The sequence below is a fragment of the Mytilus galloprovincialis genome, chromosome 4 (genome assembly GCF_965363235.1).
Source record: "Mytilus galloprovincialis chromosome 4, xbMytGall1.hap1.1, whole genome shotgun sequence".
In the NCBI taxonomy this organism is placed as follows: Eukaryota; Metazoa; Mollusca; class Bivalvia; order Mytilida; family Mytilidae; genus Mytilus; species Mytilus galloprovincialis.
The window spans coordinates 52,602,987-52,626,841 of NC_134841.1; the positions used below are offsets into that span (position 1 = coordinate 52,602,987).

At 32.7% G+C, this 23,855-nt stretch overlaps 1 protein-coding gene across 1 annotated transcript; it reads left to right on the forward strand.

Moving 5' to 3' along the window:
• The first annotated feature begins 1,870 nt into the window (after nucleotides 1–1,870).
• LOC143072410 (uncharacterized) lies at nucleotides 1,871–22,760 on the forward strand. The gene is made up of 4 exons (XM_076247321.1): nucleotides 1,871–2,027; nucleotides 5,533–5,580; nucleotides 16,414–16,461; nucleotides 20,235–22,760. Exons 1-4 carry the CDS (start codon nucleotides 1,970–1,972, stop codon nucleotides 22,514–22,516), a joined length of 2,436 nt encoding a protein of 811 aa, XP_076103436.1. The 5' UTR covers nucleotides 1,871–1,969; the 3' UTR covers nucleotides 22,517–22,760.
• Nucleotides 22,761–23,855: the final 1,095 nt, after the last annotated feature.

The window sequence follows — 23,855 nt, forward strand, 5'->3', positions numbered from 1 at the left end:
AGAAGATCAATAAAATAAAAAAGGTCAATTTGCCGTCTAATATAGCAAGTTTTTGTTAAGTTCGATGACATGAATTAAGTTTACGATAATTAATTGTTTAGAAAATTAAGATACGTCCAGTAGAAATGACTGTAAAAGTGTGCTCTGTTCGTTACAATTTTCTTTGTGCTTTCCTTTAACTCAATTTCTTTAGACCAACCAAGCTTAACCCCCACTACTAGTATTTAATATTTAAGAATAATCTTAAACTGCAGAGAAAAAGAGGTGTATTTTTGCCTAGAATTTAGAAAAAAAAAAAATCAAAAATCTCTTAATTAATTATTGGTAAGATACTGACAGAACACCCAGTCAAATTATAATAATCTCTGTTAAAAAGAGATGTACAGACTGCCAATATCAATGAATTATAAACGGTGGTTCACCATACCTAATCACAATAAAGTTCAACACGGTACCTGTCAAATGTTTCATACCCAATTCGAGAATGGAACCATTTTTTTTTTTTATTTCACAATGAGTGGTGCTTATCTCAATGCAACAACATATATACCAAAAATCACTGACCTAGAAAAGTCGACTTTATCACAAATTTTAACAATTCTAACAATTTCATAAGCTCTTGTTCTCATAGGCTATTTCAATTTATTTCACAGTTATGAATTCTAGTAATGTTTACAATTTTTTTATCGGATTGTTATCTCATAAACATTAATCGTCATCTCAGTATTTTCCAATTAACAACAAATTAAAATTCACAATTTAAAACGTTTTTTAATAGCCAATTTATACAAGAAGACAATGGCCAGACTGAAAAAAATAGCAATAACAGCAACTAATAAATGACCAAACAAATACATGTAGTGTTCAGAATTAACATTAATTATCTATATAAAACTATGTGAAGTTAAAAAACACCAAACACAAAAAGGTAATACTAGTACATTAGTATTGAAAATCCACTAAAAAAATCAATTTGACAATAGAATCTGCATGAAGTTTTTCGCGACCACTACACTGCATCAACATTTCCGCCATTGTAAACCCTAAACCGAAACCACAAACCACCCTTGGACATGGTTTGAATAGTTTCTGGAACCGGTTTGGGTTTGAGAATAACAAACGGCAAACCAGTTTAGGTTCAAAACTAGTTTCAAACTGGTTCTCATTAACAAATGGAAAGTTTAACAAACTAAAACTGGTTTTGCACTAACAAATACGCCTTAAGAATTGTGATCACATTCACTCATGACTTTTTATGTAAGATCTATTTAATAATCCATAAAGTCCTGAATCAAAAAATATCTGGTTACAAGGTACTTTAGTATCAAATAAGTGTTGTTGCTTATCACTTTTAATATGAATTTGACTTCTTATTGTTGCCCTGTAATAGTGGCTGTAATCGTCCTGAATATTTATCCCATGTACTGTATGATTATTTCTCTTATCATTTCTTACAAGGACCAAATGTCGAAATGATATACACATCTCAATTTTTTTAAAGTAACTTTTCCGTACTTTCGGTCATCAAATCATGGCAGTATTTTCACTTTAAACCAGATGAGCTAACAAGAATGTATAATGGTATTTGTGCTTGAGATTATTTTCATTCTTAGACAATTCACACGACGCACTTTCAAAATATAAACAAATGTATTTCCTGCATTAAGAAAAAAACTAATACATATTTGATTAAAGATTAGTCAAAGACTGTTCTGTAACACCCACTGAATTACATTTATTTTTTAATCAGATTAATGTTGTTATTTTATTTCCCATTAAACGCATGAACATTTTGTACTTGACTGGTTATTACAAGTATGTTTGGTGTTAAATTATTTCCCCGTTTGAATGTTACAACTTTAAAGGGAAAAAATGGATGAATTATTTTAAGTAACTTAATTTGACATAAAGCGTTGGTATATAAATAGGAGACTCATTGTAATTCTGGTCAAGGTGCTGAAGCTGCATCATGGAGGGAATCAAATTAAATCTGTGCCTCTTGTGTATATTTACCTGTGACATCTTGGGTAAGCAAATTGTTTTTATTGTCCATACCAATTGAACCCATTTTAGTTGATTAATATTGATTAATTTGAAGAAGAAGAAAAGAAAATGCATGACCCAAAATTTTTTACAGTGTAATTTCATTCCCCTACTTGCTATTTGAGGCATAAAAAATGAAGAACTAAATTTGGAAGGGGTTTCCAAAAAAATTGTCAAGTAACACACTTTCCACACAAGGACTATATTCGTTAACAACGAAAAATCAAATAACGAAAACTGTGTTCCCGGATCTAATATCATAAAAAGCAACATCACATTTGTTGTAAAAGATTTATTCTACATGTAGAATATAAGGCAAACATATGTAGATATCATTTGCAGTATTTAAATATTCATGTTTAAACTTTGAATTTTTGAAATACTAAGGCTTTTCTACCTCAGGAATAGATTACCTTAGCTGTATTCGGCAAAACTTTTAGGAATTTTTGGTCCTCAAAGCTCTTTAACTTCGTACTTTTTTTGGCATTTTTAACATTTTTTTATTCGAGCTTCACTAATGGGTCTTTTGTAGACGAAACGCGCGTCTGGCGTAAATATTTAATTTGAATCCTGATATATATATATGATCAGTTTATTTAATTATAAAAATACCACAATACCACAGTTTATCACTCTTAGAAATATCATCTGTTAATTTTGTTTTACAAGAAAAAGCTCATCAACCTTCACTTCGAGTATCCTATTTTTACATTTCTATTCAAACATATAAGTTTCACAAAACCTTCTATTTCTATTATATTATTCTATGTAACCAAGTTTTACATAAAAGCAAAATTTCGTATACATTTAAAAAAGTTAAAAAAAAAAAAGGTCATTCATAACAAGGATTTTAACCCATGTACATTCCAACTTAATCGTTTCAAATTACTCAAGTGTTCCCTGTGCTGTCCCTATGGGATATACTCTTTATCACCCACAAACATTTTGTCCTTCGTAAAATATGCATTGATATCCATGGAGCGCAGTTCTTTCAGTAATGGTAATTGTTCTTTTCTACGTTTTTTTGTATTTTAAACGGTAATTATTTAGATATTCCAAAAGGGGAATCTTTCAAATTATTCGAACCTTTCTTTACAGGATCCCGCATCTCAAAATTAAATTTGTAAACTTTACCAGGATTGGTCTATTTTTTCGGTTTTCTTTATCAATCTAAACAAATCCCGTATTGTAATCTTATTTGCAGGGTTTTTACCACAAAATGAAAGATGCCAATTAAATTTTTAGTTATATACACAATTATTTTTTTCTCTTATTTATTGTACTTTTTTTTACTACTTCTATAAAAATGATGAAGATCTACATAATAACCTGTTAGATGTGTTCATATTCACATATGCAGCGGTATTCTCCATCATTATCCGAAGGCATGAAAAAAAAACAGGTTCAACCCACAATTTGTTTTCTTAAAATGTTCTGTACCAATTCAGGAAAATGGCCATTGTTATATTATAGTTCGTTTATGTGTGTGTTAAATTTGAGTGTTGTGTTTCTGTTTTGTCGTAATTCTCTTATTATGTTTGATGTGTTCCTTCAGTTTTATTTTGTAACCCGGATTTGTTTTTTTTCTCAATCGTTTTAAGAATTTCGAACACCGGTATACTACTGTTGCCTTTATTTTTCCGTTTATGTACAGAAGCCGTGGGGTTGTGTGTAGGAGAGGGCCATTTTCCCCAATAAGTCCCTTAGCTAATGGCTTATTGAGCAACCCCCATTTACTCCACTGCATTGTCTATTTCCCTCTTCTGCCTTAATACCGGATTATAGGACAAATGCTGCCTCAAATGTCGCTCTGTGCCAAATTATCTATGGTAGCCGTATACTTCATAAGTTTGGATGACTCATAAGGATATTTGGAAAACCCAACCTCTCAATTATTTTGCTTTGTGATTACCTCTTTTAGGTCATTACGATATCATCTCTGATTTAAAAGGTAAATGCTGAAAGATAATGTTAATCATATTGAATGCATGATATGAATTTCAACGTTCACTAAGTTCCATTCAAGATGATAAAATAAAAATGTCATGTGCAAGTCAGATAAATACAATACGTACTCAATCGCAAAACAAATATTTAAGTACCATATTCGCCGTTCATCAAAGCCCCATTTATACTAGAGCATCATTAGTTCATCTAAATGACAGATTCATCAAAGCTAAAAACAAAATGTTATTAAGCACAACGGGTATATCTAAGTGCCATATGCATTGCTCATGAAAGCACCATTTGTACTACATTTGTAAAGCATCATAAAGTATTAAGTGCCATATACAACAACCTTTAGTACATAATTTATCCATGTACAAACACTTTATATACGTGTCATATGCACTGTTACAATAACATTAAAACAAAAACAAGAGCTTACCATCGCAAACTAATTCTTGTCTCAGTTCTGTTATCATTATTGTTATGCCTACAGTAATTTGTTATAGTCAGTGTAATTATATACGTTGAATTCATTTATTTTCGTGGGTACTCATGTTCGTGTATAAGGGAAACCTTATATGATCGTGAATATTTAATTTCGATGTTTTGTCGATGTCTGGATACAAACCTTTTTGATTGTATCTTAATTGTTTTAATGAACCCTACCAGACTGTGTGACTGACCCGGTTTTTATAGCTCTCGAAAAATGTATACCCATCAAATGTCCAACAGTGTAGTCAACTCTGTTTAGGGACACTTCACGCAATCGAGTCACTTTTGTAGGCCATTACTTGAAACAATTTCCTTTCTCGAAACAGGCAAATTAGGTGTAGTAAATAAATGGTGACAAGCTTATTATCATTGTTTCCATTGATATCACATATACCAGTTCTGAAACGAAACTGTCTACTAACTTTAGCTGTCCCGAGCAGATATATGTTTGTACTTTCCCCTTCAACATTGACAGTTTTAGGAACATCCTCAGGGCTTGACTATAGTATTCTCCGGCCCTCGTATGTTCGTAGGGTCTAGAAAGTCCCTCTTGTTTTGGACCTTCGTTTTTCAGGTTATTCCATTGACGTGAGTCAATATGCTAAATTGTTGGATGCGTTATATGGCAGTTTGCACATGTACCATTGTGTTGACAGACAGCTTTTTGGTGACCAGACTTTAGACGAGAAAAACATATTCCTTTTATTTCCAAGAAACGTTCCTTCAAATCCTTTTAAAAAAGTTGTACAATTGTCAAGTGAATGATTCATTACCTTGCAAATTAAACATGTGTCACAAGTCAACCTTCATAGTTCTTGTAAATCTGACTGGACTCTTTCTCGTGTAACACCCAATTACAAGTATTATGCAAAAAAAAAATAATAAAGATAGTGAAAGTTCCAAATAGAAGCCCAAAACATATCTAGAACAGCAATTCAAATTATTACCCCCTCCCCCCTTCCTAAAAAATACAGCCTTAAAATAAACTCCTAAATTATGATACGTTTATGAATCTTGCAATTTAAAAAAAAATATGTTTTTTTTCAGGTTTTTCAAATGGTAACATATACAACGCTCATGGCTCAGCTTATGCAGGTATGTTATGCTTTTATTGTTTAGTTTTGTTTGTTTTAAATTCCGCGAACTAAGAATGTCTATCTAAGTTTGTTTACATAGCAACAATTTTAACCATGCAAAATGAGATAGGAAAACATCTTCGGTTCGTCAACGAAATGTTTTAAGCCTTGATTGATTTTTAAAAACTTGTTGTCGTTTTTTTAATAATCACTAGAACACACCCGCGGCTCCGTGACTGAATTAGAGTACATGCGCCACATATTTGAGCCTGTATTTTAAGTATTCATATCGATATCTGATAAAGCCATGATTATTACAGGTGCACTGTTTTATCTACTTTCAAAATCATCCAGTTAAACCCGTTATAGTTTTCCTACAACCGGAATCTACATGTGACAATGATTGACTTAAGTAATACCAATCCCTGTATAATGATCTTCATTTCAATTATAACTGATCAACAGAAGTAACGACATCATCCTTGTCAATTTGAGGATTACAATTTTTGTCCTTAAATGTAGTTTGCTTCTTCGAGGTTTTCTTCCCTAGCTAAGTGTGGAAATGAACAGCCTATCCTAACGAAAACATTCACCGATTTCAAATAACTTATCTTTTCGTACATTGAATTGGTTTCTTCTTTGTCCACAACTTGCAGTACGAAGTGTTTAAATGTGTATCATGACTATACCTGGGAGTAGATTTCTAGATTTGTTTTCTGTTAGCTGACTAGTTATATTCTTTTATGAAATTGTTATTTTAGCTACTTCTTTATAGTGAGTCGACTTCCCAAATATTTTACTATGTGCCTGTTGCGGCGTTTTAAATTTCAAGGGTAATCTATGTGTATTTGATAAATTACTATGTAGGGATGTCAACGAGTAATCGAGTATCGCTCGGTAGTACCGAGTATTCATTACCAAAATGATACTAGACTAATCGGTTTCCTGTTAGAGTGCTGTTGCTATCTTAAGTTAAAACAAAAACTCTTTTTATTGAGAGCGCCTCCCGGGGAAATGAAATATAAGTAAAAAAATAATAAAAATTAAAATACGATTCGAATGTTTGCGTTGAACTGTCATTTTAAATTCTTGCAAACAGAGGTAGGATATATGAACAAGAGCACTTTTCAAGTCTTAAACTTTTAGCTTATACCGCATAGCGGGTTATTTTCGCGGGGTGTAAATTTTCGCTTATTTTAGCGGATTGAACAAAACCGCAAAAATAAATTCCACCAATTTAAAAGTGCATACCCAAAGGTATTGATAAAAGTTTTGAAACCGCCAAAATAATAACGGCAAAAATATTTTTTGTACCTTATTTAATAAAAATCGCAAAATTTTCACCCGCGAAAATAACCCGCCATACGGTATTACACTGATGTTAAACTGGTAATCAAAACTGGAATTACGACGTAATAGTATAGAGAATCTTGCAGCTGAGTTACTCCTGACAACAACAGGCTACCTAAGAGAATAATGACTGAAAATATTTTACCTATTTCTGCCGTCGCCATTTCGGGATCATGGTAATTCAAGTTACAATTATCATTTTAATACCAGGCTCTTAGTCATGTCCCACCTCTGTTTCGTCAGAGCATATATTTACATCAGCAGGAAAGTTAGAAAAAAACAGGTAGTTACATTAAAAAGTTCAGAAATCGAGTCGTCCCGAAAATGATATTTTTAGATTATTAAATCAAATTAGTTGCACCCTGTGTCAACACTCCGAAAATAATTAAAGGCATCAGCAAGTTCCAAAAGAAATCATCACCGCTTTGTTGTTCATTAAATGTGTTTTTACGGTTCCCAAATACTATTGTTTGCGTAATAATTTTTCATACGAAATTGCTTAATTACTTAATTAGATTATTGCCACTTTTTATAATCAGTTCATGTAGTAAATGAGATATTAATTATTGCATAAAATTTCATATTATCTAGTCTAAGGTAATCATGTTGAGAGTTTTAAGTCTATAAGACAACGACCCAAAATATTTGAAATTGGTATGATTTTGGTATGATTTTGTGTTTTCATTTTGTAAGTGTTTTACCGAAGCGAGTACTCGAGTACCGCTCGATAAATTCATTGAGTACTCGCTCAGTAAATTTCACCGAGTTGACATCCCTATTATTAAGTCATTTTCACAAATTACTCGAAACCTTTGCTTAATCCGTTCATCGATGAAAATTTTTGGTTTTGAAGATAAGCTGCGCCTGGAAAACCATTTTTATAAAACGGATACGAAATTCTATGTTTACGGTTGTTTATATATATCCCGTAGATATGATCAATATGAACCGATGATTCCATTTGGATAATCATTTTCTTAAAAAAAAAGGCAGTTTCTATCAAAAATATGTTATCCAAATTTATAGATACGAATAAACCAAATACATTTCATGGATTCGTACGGTCGTAATGAGGTGCGAAATTTGTATGTTTTCCATCAATTGGAAATACAACTTTAAAATTTTTATGGATTCAGTCGAGGATTATGCCAGGCAAGGGGCTAAGCGTGTGAAGGAAGACGTAGACACTATTTCCGAATGGATTAAGGCAGTGAGGTCGTTGATACAAATCAGAATTAAAAACTGAATAGGTCTATCAATGCCCATGCTACGTCAATCTTTAAAGACCCTAATGTTGCAAAATACTTATCCTACCTTCATGACAAATATGGTGTTGTCCCCGCAGATAAAGCCCCAAACAACATCGTTTTTGTGTGTAAAACTCATTACATAAACTGCTTGATAAACGAATTAGGTATTGACAATTCACTTGAAAACCCAACATATACCCTCACGACACTTACCAAAGAGGAAATCCGTGAAAATTACAGGTCTGTTCTATATTCCTTTGGAATTTCAACCAAAGATGATGAACTGGATATTCCATCACTGTATTGGATACCTAAACTACATAAGTGTCCTGACAAACAACGGTATATTGCTGGGTCTTCCAAGTGCTCCACAAAACCTCTTTCTAAATTAATAACATCTATTTTAAATAGCGGTATACTACTGTTGCCTTTATTTATCAGCAATCAAAGATGGTCGTCAAAGCTTTTGTGAAACTGCATATTCTAGAGGTGGCGTAAATCAGATGTGGATACTTAAAAATTCCAAAGATCTTTTTGAGTACATACAATCTAACTCTCTTTCATCTTGTAATAGTATTTAAACATTGACTTTTCTACACTTTACACAAGTATTCCAAACTAAACTAAACTAAAAGACAAATTGAAAGAGTTGGTATTGCTTTGTTTCATAAACATGAATGGCCAATGTAGATACAAGTATCTTGTCTTAGGGAGGGATAAATCTTACTTTGTAAAGGATCACTCTGATTCAAACAAAAAATTCTCTGAAACTGACATTATCAAGATGCTTGATTTCATGATTGACAACATATTTGTTACTTTCGGAGGACGTGTTTTTCAACAGTCTGTCGGCATTCCAATGGGAACAAATTGTACCCCTCTTCTTGCCGACTTGTTTCTTTATTATTATGAGGCCGACTTCATACAGGAACTTCTTAGGAGGAAAGATAAGAAGTTAGCGATATCCTTTAACTCTACTTTCCGCTATATAGATGATGTTCTTTCACTAAATAATTGAAAATTTGATGACTATGTGGAACGCATCTATCGCATGGAACTAGAGATAAAGGATACTACAGATACAGTTAAGTCGGCCTCATATATTGACTTGCATCTAGAAATTGACAATGAGGGTCGGTTGAAAACAAAGCTTTACGACAAAAGAGATGATTTCTGCTTTCCAATTGTGAACTTTCCATTTTTAAGTAGCAACATTTTAGCAGCACCTGTATACGGGGTATATATCTCCCAATTGATACGATATTCCCGTGCTTGCATTTCCTATCATGATTTTCTTGATAGAGGGTTGCTGCTCACTAGGTAGCTATAAAACCAAGAGTTCCAAATGGTGAAGTAAAAATCATCCCTTCGTAAATTTTACGGACGCTATCACGAGCTGCTTAACCGTTATGGAATAACCGTTCCACAAATGATATCGGATATGTTCCTTACGTCGTAACTACAATCCCCTTCCCTTTTATGAATGTGACCTACCGAATTAGACTATTTACCGGATTTGTTATTACATAAGCAACACGACGGGTGCCACATGTGGAGCAGGATCTGCTTACCCTTCCGGAACACCTGAGATCACCCCTAGTTTTTGGTGGGGTTCGTGTTGCACATTCTTTAGTTTTCAATGTTGTGTCATTTGTACTATTGTTTGTCTATTGGTCTTTTTCATTTTTAGCCATGGCGCTGTCAGTTTATTTTCGATTTATGAGTTTGACTGTCCCTCTGGTATCTTTCGTCCCTCTTTTGTAGTAGATTTTGAATTAGTTAACCATTGGTTGTTGAATTAAATGTTTGTACGATTGTAATGTATTGAACAAACTAGTTCATTCTTTGAGACTAAAATTAGACACTAGCTATAAATATATATAAAAAATAAAGTACAATTTTTCATTAAAAGTTATAAATATTGAAATAAACTGTTATCACAGAGATATGTCTCGCTTTTTAGCTCACCTGGCCAGAAGAGCCAAGTGAGCTTTTCTCATCCCTTTGCGTCCGTCGTCCGTCGCCGTCTGTCGTCGTTAACTTTTACAAAATTCTTCTCCTCTGAAACTGCTGAGCCAAATTAAACCAAACTTGGCCACAATCATCATTGGTGTATCTAGTTAAATAATGTGTCCCGTGACCCCGCCGACCAACCAAGATTGCCGCCATGGCTAAAAATAGAACATATGGGTAAAATGCAGTTTTTGGCATATATCTCAAAAACCAAAGCATTTAGTGCAAATCTGACATGAGTAAAATTATTAATCAGGTCTAGATCTACAGCCCGTAACAGAGAAGTGATCGAATTGATGTTTCTTCACCGTCAAAATAAGCTACGTTATCGACAAACTTAATTGAGTAGTGACCGAACTATTGGTACTTTAACGTTATAAAGATTGACAATGCTGACAAACTTTCATGTGTCGATAATCAAGTTTAATACCGATAATATTGAAAATAATTCTAATAATATGAAACAAAATATGTCCATGCACCATTTAGATTGGGCGAAAAGTAGTCATTTCTTCAAAGTCAGAACAGAAAAAAAAAGATTTATGGAAGGACGTCTTGATAGTATTATTTCCTTTACAATTTTACCCAAAACTAAAAGAAATATACTGGTAAACAATTAAAAGGTGGTTGATAGGAATGAAGTCCTTTATTTTTTCGGACTACAATGTGTACCGTATGTGTGATGGATTTGAATTCAATCAATATCTTTGAAATGTTTTCTCATATGTATACACAAAAGGGAGGACTGGTATTTGTACTTCTGTTAGAATATATCTTCGTCCGTTTAACATGCCAAACTTTTTTCTAGTACAGTTTAAACGGGAAAATTTTACGTAGTACATAGATGTGCAATAATTCAGCTTCCTGTACATGTTCATGAAGTTCTAAATTTTGAATGTTGATTTCTTTAACAAAAACACCATTTTTTTACAATAAAAAATCTTAAAATGTCCGTTAACAATGAAAAAGTTTGACCATGAAAAACCACATATCTAAGAAAAGCAGTCGTTTAATTGATTATAAGAAAGTTTCAGTATATCATGTCAAATTTCTTTAATTTGTGAGTTTTCCTTTAGTTACAAATGTAGCTCCATGTCTTATGGTGAAATAAAAATGAATGTCTCAGAAAGTGGTGAATTAGTTTCCATAAATGACATATGAATCGGGCCCAGCTTAGTAACTTACAGTAAACAGACTACTGTAACATTGACGCACTCGTCGAATTGTTTAAAAGATTTGTGTTTATGACCAAAACTTTTTATACAACCTCATTTATAAATTAATCTGAATTTCATAGCGCGTCGTCACAATAATGAAAGTTATAAAAAAAATCTATAACCAGCAGATCTATACTTCTATAAAGAAAGTATTCTTGTTCAAAAGGGTATTAATTATAAAATGGTCCTAACTATAGAATAGATAGTTTACCACAGAAATCGTAAACGGAAGTTCCGACAATTTTAAACAGAAGAGATTTGAAAATAAATTTAACTTTAAATAAACACTGAAATAATTTTAATACCTCGAAGGTGTAAAGAATAAACCAACAATCGCAATCTTTAAAAGTGTCTTCACTGCACTAACCGACGAGTTCATGTTTACAGTAGAAACAGTGGATGTGACTCCAATAAACTCATTATCATTGTAGTCATGAATATTTATCGCTTATATTAAATTGATAACGATTTTATCGAGGTCGCACCAACTGTTTCTACAGCTAAGATCAGTTACATGTAACATGATCTCGTCGATTCGCACGACGAAGCCATTGTTTATGACAGAACACACATTCTAGATTATGTATTTTTGTTTCCGTCAGTTCGAAAGTATTTGATCATTTTAACTCCTTTGTATTTCATAATATGTGTCAAGAACAAAGACATATCTTCGATTGAATAATGATTTCCTCGTAACAAACGATAGAAATTTCGGAGATCCCGTATTTGTTCCTTTACCGTTAAAATGAAAATGCCAATGACAGAGGTTGATTATAAAAAAACTTTTTACTGTGTTAAAAAAACTTCGACTTAAACAATGAAAACTTACACGTTGGACATGAAATATTGTGTCGATGAAGAAAATTAAATTATGTCACTTCTGAAATAAGTTTGTCGATAACGTAACTTATTCTGACGGTAAAGAAACGCGAATTCGATCACTACTCTGTTACGGGCTGTATCTGCCCTGAAATTTTCAGATGAATCCGACAACCCGTTGCTAGGTTGCTGCCCCTGAATTGGTAATTTTAAGGAAATTTTTCTGTTTTTGGTTATTATCTTGAATATTATTACGGACAGAGATAAACTTTTAACAGCAATAATGTTCAGCAAAATAAGATTTACAAAAGAGTCAACATGACCAAAATGGTCATTTGACCCCTTAAGGAGTTATTGCCCTTTATAGTCATTTTTTAACCATTTTTCGTAAATCTTAGTAATCTTTTACAAAAATCTTCTCCTCTGAAACTACTGGGCCAAATTAAACCAAACTTGGCCACAATCATCATTGGGTATTTGGTTTAAAAAAATGTGTCCGCTGACCCGGCCAGCCAACCAAGATGGCCACCATGGCTAAATATAGAACATAGGAGTAAAATGCAGTTTTTGGCTTATATCCCAAAAACAAAGCATTTAGAGCAAATCTAATGTGGGTAAAATTGTTTATTTGGTCAAGATCTATCTGCCCTGAAATATTCAGATGAATCGGACAATCGTTATTAGGTTGCTGCCCCTGAATTGGTAATTTTAAGGAAATTTTATCTTTTTGGTTATTATCTTGAATATTATTATAGATAGAGATAAACTGTAAACAGCAATAATGTACAGCAAAGTAAGACCTAAAATAAGTAAACATGACCAAAATCATCTATTGACCCCCTAAGGAGTTATTGCCCTTTATAGTCAATTTTTAACAATTTTCAAAAAATTTACATACTAACTTTTTCCGCTGTAACTACTGGGCCAAGTTCATCGTAGAGAGAGATAATTGTAAGCAGCAAGAATTTTCAGTAAAGTAAGATACATCACCAAAACACAATTTTGTCATATATCCATCTGTGTCCTTTGTTTGATATTCACATAGACCAAGGTGATCGACACAGACTCTTTAGAGCCTGTAGTTTGTAATGTCGATAATGCTGAAATTAAAGACGTCAATGAACCATGACTGAATGTACATAGCTAAACAATTTAAATGGAAATGCCAATGCTTATACAACTGCATACTAAATACATCATAACTTGTCCCTTAAAACAAACCTAATCACAAACTAATACATGTTAACTAAGCAAAGTTCAAAGTCAATAGACCGTGAAATAGGGGGCGGGGTCAAATAATCTTCATGGAAATGAGATGTGCCAATGCTTATACAACTGCATACCAATTATCATTAACTTACCACTAGTGGTTGCTCATAAACTGACCTAATTACAAACCATTACATGAAAAATGAGTACAACTTCAAAGTCAATAGACCGTAACTGAGGGGGCGGGACCAAATAATCTACATGGCAATGGGATATGCCAATACTAATTCAACTGCATACCAAATATCTGTGACCTACCATTAGTGGTTCACCACAAACTAGACCTAATTACAAATTAATACATTGTTGACGCCACCGCCGATGCCGGAAACCTATGTCTCGCTTTTTGGCTCCATCAAGCGAGATAATAGAAATTCGCTTTTAGCAGCCATTTTGGTTCAATTTTGTCAAATCAAGCTAAGATACACTGTTAATGAAGTATTCACTTGCAAGTGAATAATTTGACCTAGTTAAATCCGTATTCATGTGAATTTCGATTGGACCCTTTGGCTAGGGATAAATAAAAAATGAATAGTGAGTGTATTTTGGTTATTTAAAGGGAAAAAATACAACATTGACAGTGAAGCAAAGGGAAATCACCCGATCCAAACAAAATCATACTTATACAGGTAGAAACGATATGTTTGATATATCTTTTATAACTTTAATGTAAAATTGATTGATTGTTGTTTGCTTTACGCCGCATTAGCACAAAAAGGATACTTTCGCGGCGATATGATATAAAATTAAACAGACCGGCACGATTTCACTTTCTATTAATTTATATTGATATTTATTTTTAGCTCACCTGGCATAAAAGGCCAAGTGAGCTTTTCTCATCACTTGGCGTCCGGCGTCCGGCGTCGTCCGTCGTCCGTCGTCGTCGTTAACTTTTACAAAAATCTTCTCCTCTGAAACTACTAATTAAACCAAACTTGGCCACAATCATCATTGGGGTATCTAGTTTAAAAAATTTGTCCGGTGACCCGGCCAACCATCCAAGATGGCCGCCATGGCTAAAAATAGAACATAGGGGTAAAATGCAGTTTTTGGCTTATAACTCAAAAACCAAAGCATTTAGAGCAAATCTGACACGGGGTAGAATTGTTAAACAGGTGAAGATCTATCTGCCCTGAAATTTTCAGATGAATCGGATAACCCGTTGTTGGGTTGCTGCCCCTGAATTAGTAATTTTAAGGAAATTTTGCTGTTTTTGGTTATTATCTTGAATATTATTATAGATAGAGATAAACAGTAAACAGCAATAATGTTCAGCAAAGTAAGATTTACATATAAGTCAACATGACTGAAATGGTCAGTTGACCCCTTTAGGAGTTATTGCCCTTTATAGTCAATTTTTAACCATTTTTCGTAAATCTTAAAAATATTTTACAAAAATCTTCTCCTCTGAAACTACTGGGCCAAATTAATCCAAACTTGGCCACAATCATCTTTTAGGTTAGTAGTTTGAAAAATGTGTCCGGTGACCCGGCCATCAAACCAAGATGGCCGCCATGGCTAAAAATAGAACATGGGGTAAAATGCAGTTTTTGGCTTATAACTCAAAACCCAAAGCATTTAGAGCAAATCTGACATGGGGGTAAAATTGTTTATCAGTTCAAGATCTATCTGCCCTGAAATTTTCAGATGAATCGGACAACCCGTTGTTGGGTTGCTGGCCCTGAATTAGTAATTTTAAGGAAATTTTACTCTTTTTGGTTATTATCTTGAATATTATTATAGATAGAGATAAACTATAAACAGCAATAATGTTCACCAAAGTAAGATTTACAAATAAGTCAACATGACTGAAATGGTCAGTTGACCCCTTTAGGAGTTATTGCCCTTTATAGTCAATTTTTAACCATTTTTCGTAAATCTTAGTAATCTTTTACAAAAATCTTCTCCTCTGAAACTACTGGGCCAAATTAATCCAAACTTGGCCACAATCATCTTTTGGGTTAGTAGTTTGAAAAATGTGTCCGGTGACCCGGCCATCCAACCAAGATGGCCGCCATGGCTAAAAATAGAACATGGGGTAAAATGCAGTTTTTGGCTTATAACTCAAAACCCAAAGCATTTAGAGCAAATCTGACATGGAGTAAAATTGTTTATCAGGTCAACATTTATCTGCTCTGAAATTTTTAGATGAATCGGACAACCCGTTGTTGGGTTGCTGACCCTGGATTGTTAGTTTTAAGGAAATTTTGCTGTTTTTGGTCATTATCTTGAATATTATTATTGATAGAGATAAACTGTAAACAACAATAATGTTCAGCAAAGTAAGATTTACAAATAAGTCAACATGACCGAAATGGTCAATTGACCCCCTTAGGAGTTATTGTTCTTTATAGTCAATTTTTAACAATTTTCATAAAATTTGTAAATTTTTACTAACATTTTCCACTGAAACTAATGGGCCAAGTTCATTATAGATAGAGATAATTTTAAGCAGCAAGAATGTTCAGTAAAGTAAGATGTACAAACAAATCACCATCACCAAAACACAATTTTGTCATGAATCCATCTGCTTCCTTTAATATTCACATAGACCAAGGTGAGCGACACAGGCTCTTTAGAGCCTCTAGTTTATATTGCTTACATGAACATCAGAGATGTTCGTTAGTTAAGTAGATAGCGTCAAGACTAAAGTATACACGAAACGAAGCTTCATATTACCAAGAACATGCCCTGTAATTGTTTATTTTAGACTTTTGAAAATTTAAATAAATGTTTTACATGGTTATAAATCAAATACAAAAATTTGAGTCAAATCTGTGAACAAGAATTTAACAACTTGTGTCTTTTTAAGATCATATAAGAAAAAGTTATTTTCATTGAATGATCCAATATTAATGCTTGTAATAATTCTATTTTGTTTGTGAAATGGATAAAATTACCTTTGCTGTAGAATTGAACTATTTATCATTACAGGTGCAAGCGCTGGGGCTTACAAGAAACTGCCTAATGCATATCCATACGGTAAGAAAATGCTACTAAGATTACTATATATGTTGTGATTGACATTGAAAGATGGTAATGGTATACCAAACACTATATCAATGAATGCAGTAAACCTGACCCAAACAGGTTTTCACTTCTTTGTGACAATCTTAGTACAAAGATTCATTTTCATAAGATAAGTTATAAATGAATTGGAAAGAGACATAAGTCAAATTAAAAAAAATCGAAGTACAGGTTAGACAAAACAAGTCTTCGTTGTTACTTTGATGAGGACGTTGACATTTTAAAAATCCATGAAATTGCTGTTTATGTTCTTATTACTTTAAAAGATTTTTTTTATCGTGCAATGAAATTGGAATAAGGACCATGCATTGACATTTCCAATGAAATGCTGGTGTACTGGTGGTATGATCCTCTTTAAAGAAATGATTGATTTAACGTTCCTTTAACTTCCTTTTTAGACTTTTCCAAATCTAGTTGATTAAATAATATCCAATTACTGTCTTTGGATGAGGTAAATGAGTGGTTTTATTGACCTTTGAAGAAAAAAAACTGATATTCAACGAGTGTTAAGGCCGAAGTTAATGTCACTAGGTTTTTCAAAAGTCTGTCAGATATTCGGACTCCTTGGTGTGTTTCCATACGTTACAAGGTAAAATATTTTTCTCCATAACACCCATTTATCTTTTCATATAACTTTAAAATAGCTCATAAAAGGTCATTTAACAAAATTTAACCAGATTCTTGATTTCCTTTCTTTTGATTTGAGACCCAAATAATACCGATGCAAATATAAGGTAAAAGTCTGAGTCAGCCTTTTCCCGCCATATTTTATAAATCAAATATCTCGAAAAGAAGATAATGACCTATCAATATTTTTAGCTTATTTTGATCCTTAACAAATACTGTTTCAGGTTATAATATCAATTTTAAATTCTTGATTTGTTTAATTTCACCTAAGATCACCTAAGTACATCCTTATCATTGTTTTTCTCGTTGGCTCTATTCGTCAAATCTAGAGTTGACATGTCGTTACATAAGGAGTTTACTAATATCTACTTTTTATATGGATACAATAGCTGTTCGCAACATATATTGCTAAACAGCTATGTTGCAAAAAAATCTCAAAGTGACTTGTACTAGGAGTGGACTAAACTAAATATTTTTTCTTGGTTTTATTTATTCTTTTGGTGATGTTGAAATCTTTTAGACTTGCTTTTGCTTATTAATATTAAATGTTTTAGTGTAATTATATGATCTACGCCCCGTAAGATTTATCGTTGTCTACTCTAACATCATCTATATACCTATATATGAATATATATAGGTATATAGATGATTGGCCAATGTGGACCTTATTTTCACAACTCCGTTGACTGCTTTTTATAGCCTACAATATCCCACAACAATAGACAAAACATCTTAATTGGTGGAATTTACGAGTAAGAGTCAAGCTGGGTAAAATTGGTATAATGGGTTGCAATTGACTTCATCAGAAGTGTTTCGGATATTGATGCTTATTCCTCATTGAAGGAAAAAGTGTTCATCATCATCGAAAATTTTGCGAACTTTATACACTCTATGTTCTCTTTGAAACTGTATTCATCGACCTAGTTCAATTTCAAAGTTATGGTCACTTATACGGAATTTTGTTAAAAGTTGACGACTGTAAAAATTGGCCATGTCTTTTACACTTTCAGACATGTAAGACTATATACCAATGTTCTGGTATCAATGATTGGTTTTTCGTTGTTAATTTTACTTTTTGATCGTTGTTGTGTGTAAGTTTTGATAGATTTTCTAGGAGCTCCACCATTCTATGGAAAACGTTTGGATCATATATCAATTTTATTATTTGATTGGTTCATATTTACATATAAAATGTTTTGATAATCAAAACCTGTGCAGAAACTTTATATATTAACATTTGGATTCATCAAACCTTCCTCCAGGCACTTGTTATTTTTGTTTTATTTTCGAATGTCGGAGCCCCGCTTGACATTCTCACGAATGACCAAAACATTATAAACCGTACAGTTCAGTTCCCTCATTGTGCTCTAGTTTCATTTCATTTTACAGTTCACTATAATGGTAAAGTTTTGAACTGTTATTGATATTAGTGATTGTATCATACTACTGTATTCTTTTAAAATTTGTTTGAAAAAATCAGGTAAATCAACATATCAAAACATATTAGACCGTTGGTTTTCCCATTTGTATGGTTTTACACTAGTAATTCTAGGGCCCTTTATAGGTTGTTGTCCGCTGTGAGCCAAGGCTCCGTGTTGAAGGCCGTACATTTACCTATAATGATTTACTTTTATAAATTGTTATTTGGATGGAGAGTTGTCTCGTGCGCGCTCACACCACATCTTCCTTTATCTATATAACATTATATATTTTTTAACTTTTGATGTCAACAACATTCAAACATAACAACATTAACCGCTATTTTCGAAATTTTCATTGGATCTCACTGATTGGTAATTTCCTTTCTCAGCACAACACAGTGTTATGAAAAATTATCGCTAGAAACTAAAGGCGCACGTGTTCGTTGTCAATTAAAATAACAACGTCGTCATTGGTCAAAGAGCGATAAACAGATTAGCATTGGGCATATCAACTAGCTTGCTTTCTTACTTTCGGTTTGCCGACTCAAGCGAGAAAATCAAAGTCGTTGAGATGATCGATAATCTGTAAATAGCTAACAGGACTCTTGTGGTTTTGTACTCGAAATTCAATTTTGTACGGACAAAAGTGAGTTTTGTTCAACAAAAAGAGTTCAGTTTAACAAAATTTGTAGTATACTACAAATTTAAATTTTGTCATACAATATTATCTTTCAGTGGACAAAAGTTACTTTTGTCATGACAGAATTCATTTTTGACTTTTATTACCCAATTTGAAAATTGGGCGACAAAAGTCAATTGTGTATGCAAATTACAAATGTAATTTAGTTTGGATTCTGTGAACTAATTTGCATACAAAATTGACTTTTGTTAGACAAAATTGGCTTTTGTGAAACAGAATTGACTTTTGTGAGACAAAATTGACTTTTGAGAGGTAACACAAGTCAATTTTGTATCCAAATAAGTTTATATTTGCATACTTTTTTGACAAAATTGACGTTTGTCATGACAAAAATGAATTATTTTTTTTTTGTCTACAAAAATGAATTTAGTCTACAAAAATGAATTTTGTCTACAAAAATGAATTTTGTCTTCAAAAATGAATTTTGTCTACAAAAATGAATTTTGTCTACAAAAATGAATTTTGTCTTCAAAAATGAATTTTGTCACTACAAAAATGAATTTTGTCATCACAAAATTGAAGTTCTCATAAAACAAGTCTGTATCACATAGTTTTGTGAGACAAAAATGATTTTGATATGACAGTATTAAATTTTGTACAAAACCATAAGAGTCCCATTTGGCGCCCCAAAGTTGTATCATAAAAAGTAAAATTACAAAAATACTGAACTCCAAGGAAAATTCAAATCGGAAAATCCCTAATCGACAGTAAGATATATATATATGTATTTTTCGGACATTGTTTTGTACAGAAATCAGTCCAGATGTGTTCTTGTTTTCTTTTTTACATTTTTTTCATTTTGGGTCCCTTTATATAGCTTACTATGCTGTATCTATTTTGCTTGTTGTCTAAGGCCGTACGATGACTTCTAAGTCATTTGGTCTCGGGTGAAGAGTTATCTCATTGGCAATCAACCAAATCGTCTGAAATTCATATATACACATCTTGATTCTTAACTAACATTGTGGATTTTTTTGTAGGAACAAAGCATGGACCAGTATACAAACCTGTGAAGACAAGTTATCATCCTACGAATAGTTATCCGCCAACATATGGATCAAAGACAAACTATCTGCCACTTGCAAAGAAGCTGTCATCTTACAAACCTATTAAGACAACATATAATGCAAAGACAAATTATCCACCAGTTTATAAACCTAAGATGACTTATCCTCCAACATATAAACCTAAGCCCAGTTATCCTCCAACATATAAACCAAAGCCAAGTTATCCAGCAACTTATAAATCCAAGTCAAGTTATCCCTCTTCATACAAACCTAAGAAAACTTATCCTCCAACATATAAATCTAAACTAACCTATCCTCCAACATATAAACCAAAACCAAGTTATCCTCCAACATATAAACCAAAGCCAAGTTATCCAGCAACTTATAAATCCAAGTCAAGTTATCCCCCTTCATATAAAACTAAGAAAACTTATCCCTCTTCATATAAACCTAAGAAAACTTATCCTTCAACGTATAAACCAAAAGTGAGTTATCCCCCAACATACAAATCAAAAAAGTCTTATCCTCCAACATATAAGACAAAGCCAAGTTATCCATCATCATATAAACCTACAAAAACGTATCCTTCAACTTATAAACCCAAGATAAGTTATCCACCAACGTATAAAGCAAAGCCCAGTTATCCAACATCTTATAAAGCAAAACCAAGCTATCCTTCAACTTATAAGGCAAAACCAAGTTATCCTCCAACTTATAAAGCAAAACCAAGTTATCCTCCAACTTATAAAGTAAAGCCAACTTATCCTTCAACGTATAAAGCAAAACCAAGCTATCCTCCAACTTATAAAGCAAAACCAAGCTATCCTCCAACGTATAAAGCAAAACCGAGTTATCCACCATCATATAAACCTAAAACAACTTATCCTCCAAGTTATAAACCTAAGATAAGTTATCCTCCAACTTATAAAGCAAAGCCAAGTTATCTTCCAACGTATAAAGCAAAACCAAGTTATCCTTCAACTTATAAGGCAAAACCAAGTTATCCTCCAACATATAAAGCAAAGCCAAGTTATCCTCCAACTTATAAGGCAAAACCAAGTTATCCTCCAACTTATAAGGCAAAAACAAGTTATCCTCCAACTTATAAGGCAAAACCAAGTTATCCTCCAACTTATAAAGCAAAACCAAGTTATCCTCCAACTTATAAAGCAAAACCAAGTTATCCTCCAACTTATAAAGCAAAACCAAGTTATCCCCCAACGTATAAAGCAAAACCGAGATATCCTCCAACTTATAAAGCAAAACCAAGTTATCCTCCAACTTATAAAGCAAAACCAAGTTATCCTCCAACGTATAAAGCAAAACCAAGTTATCCTCCAACGTATAAAGCAAAACCGAGTTATCCTCCAACTTATAAAGCAAAACCAAGTTATCCTCCAACTTATAAAGCAAAACCAAGTTATCCTCCAACTTATAAAACAAAGCCAAGTTATCCTCGAACGTATAAAGCAAAACCAAGTTATTCTTCAACTTATAAAGCAAAACCAAGTTATCCTCCAACGTATAAAGCAAAACCAAGTTATCCTCCAACGTATAAAGCAAAGCCAAGTTATCCTCCAACTTATAAAGCAAAACCAAGTTATCCTCCAACATATAAAGCAAAACCAAGTTATCCTCCAACTTATAAAGCAAAACCAAGTTATCCTTCAACTTATAAAGCAAAGCCAAGTTATCCTCCAACTTATAAAGCAAAATCAAGTTATCCTCCAACTTATAAAGCAAAGCCAAGTTATCCTCCAACTTATAAAGCAAAACCAAGTTATCCTCCAACTTATAAAGCAAAGCCAAGTTATCCTCCAACTTATAAAGCAAAACCAAGTTATCCTCCAACTTATAAAGCAAAGCCAAGTTATCCTCCAACTTATAAAGCAAAACCAAGTTATCCTCCAACTTATAAAGCAAAACCAAGTTATCCTCCAACTTATAAAGCAAAGCCAAGTTATCCAGCAACTTATCCTTCAACGTATAAAGCAAAGCCAAGTTATCCTCCAACTTATAAAGCAAAACCAAGTTATCCTCCAACATATAAACCAAAGCCAAGTTATCCACCAACATATAAATCCAAGTCAAGTTATCCCTCTTCATACAAACCTAAGAAAACTTATCCCCCCACATATAAACCTAAACTAACCTATCCCCCAATATATAAACCAAAGCCAAGTTATCCTCCAACATACAAATCTAGTTACCCTCCTAGATATAAAAAAAAGATCAGCTATCCATCACAATATTAAGTGAAGACAAGTTATCCCCGAGCATATGAACCAACAAACAGCTATTAATCTCAATATTAAAAGTATTAATTAAAATATTCATATTACTGTACTACACATTTTAACGTTTGTGTTGATGAGGAACAGATGAACATTTGAAAGTAATACATAATCGGGGTTAATGATTTGTTATATTCAATCTTTATGTTTGTGATTGGTTATGTTCTTGAAATATTGTTTAAAATAAATGTTTATTTTTTTCTGGTTGTGGCCTGTTATGTTTTTTCTAACACGAACTTCTATTTCTCGTATAACGCTAAACGAGGTGTGATATGAATACGTGACACGAACATTGGGTAAATTTGGATGGCCCATCTTTTCATTCGAATCGAAAGTGCAACATTTTCATTGATTACAGTCAGACCAACGTTGACGATTTAAGGTCACAAATCTTTCTTGTCAACAAAGATTTATTATTTTTTGAATAATATATAAAACACTGACATGTTTGATCATAAAATATGTTTTGGTCAAAAAAGAAAAAGAAACACACGCCAAAAAAACAACATAACAAGGTTCAATTAATAGCGATGTTGAACAAGGTATTTTGACTATTAAAACAAAGAAAGTATAATATCTTGTGTCTTACGAGTAAATCGCTACACATTAAAAAAAAAACAAAGATGACATTCACACATATAACTCTGAGATACACTGCAAACAATATTGAATAAACGATATTATTAATTATCTTAAGTAAGCACCAGAGTCGATGCTGAAAGGAAAATCCGTACTTGTTCTAAAATGCAGATGAGTAAAACTCGTACAAAAAAATAAATGAGATAATAGATTTCATGTTAAACGGTACCACACAATATACAATTCTTGTTATGCTCAGTGCAGGCCAAATAGACCATCAAAGCTCATATTAAAGAATAAATACATGTGACGACTCATGTGCATATTCTTCATGTTCTAATTCCACATATCATTGCGTATGTTTTCAATTTGCTTTTTCGTGAAATGAAAAATAACGAACATGCATACATGTAAATTTCTTTCACGGAATTTGAATTTTCGTATTTCTTATCTTATTCAGACATGACAAGACCTGACGAAAGATTTTGGACACTTTTTAAACATTTAAATGTCTATTTCAGTTGATTTAATTAGTTTATGTGACAGATTTTAACTGATTTAGTCTTTAAAACTTTCTCATTCAAGCTTAAATAGGAAAAATCTATCAAATATGCCAAAAAATGTCCCTTTTCAGATGTTTTTTTTTTGTCAAAAATGAAAGTGGCCGCATCCTCGACTTTTATATATGCTATGTATTATCATCAAATACAACTTACATTTC

Bases quoted from the DNA above. Each gene is read 5' to 3' on its own strand.
- LOC143072410 (XM_076247321.1), top strand. From the start codon at position 1,970: ATGGAGGGAATCAAATTAAATCTGTGCCTCTTGTGTATATTTACCTGT. The intron at 2,028-5,532 runs GTAAGCAAATTG...GTTTTTTTTCAG, and splicing joins ATTTACCTGTGACATCTTGG to GTTTTTCAAATGGTAACATA. The intron at 5,581-16,413 runs GTATGTTATGCT...TTATCATTACAG, and splicing joins TCATGGCTCAGCTTATGCAG to GTGCAAGCGCTGGGGCTTAC.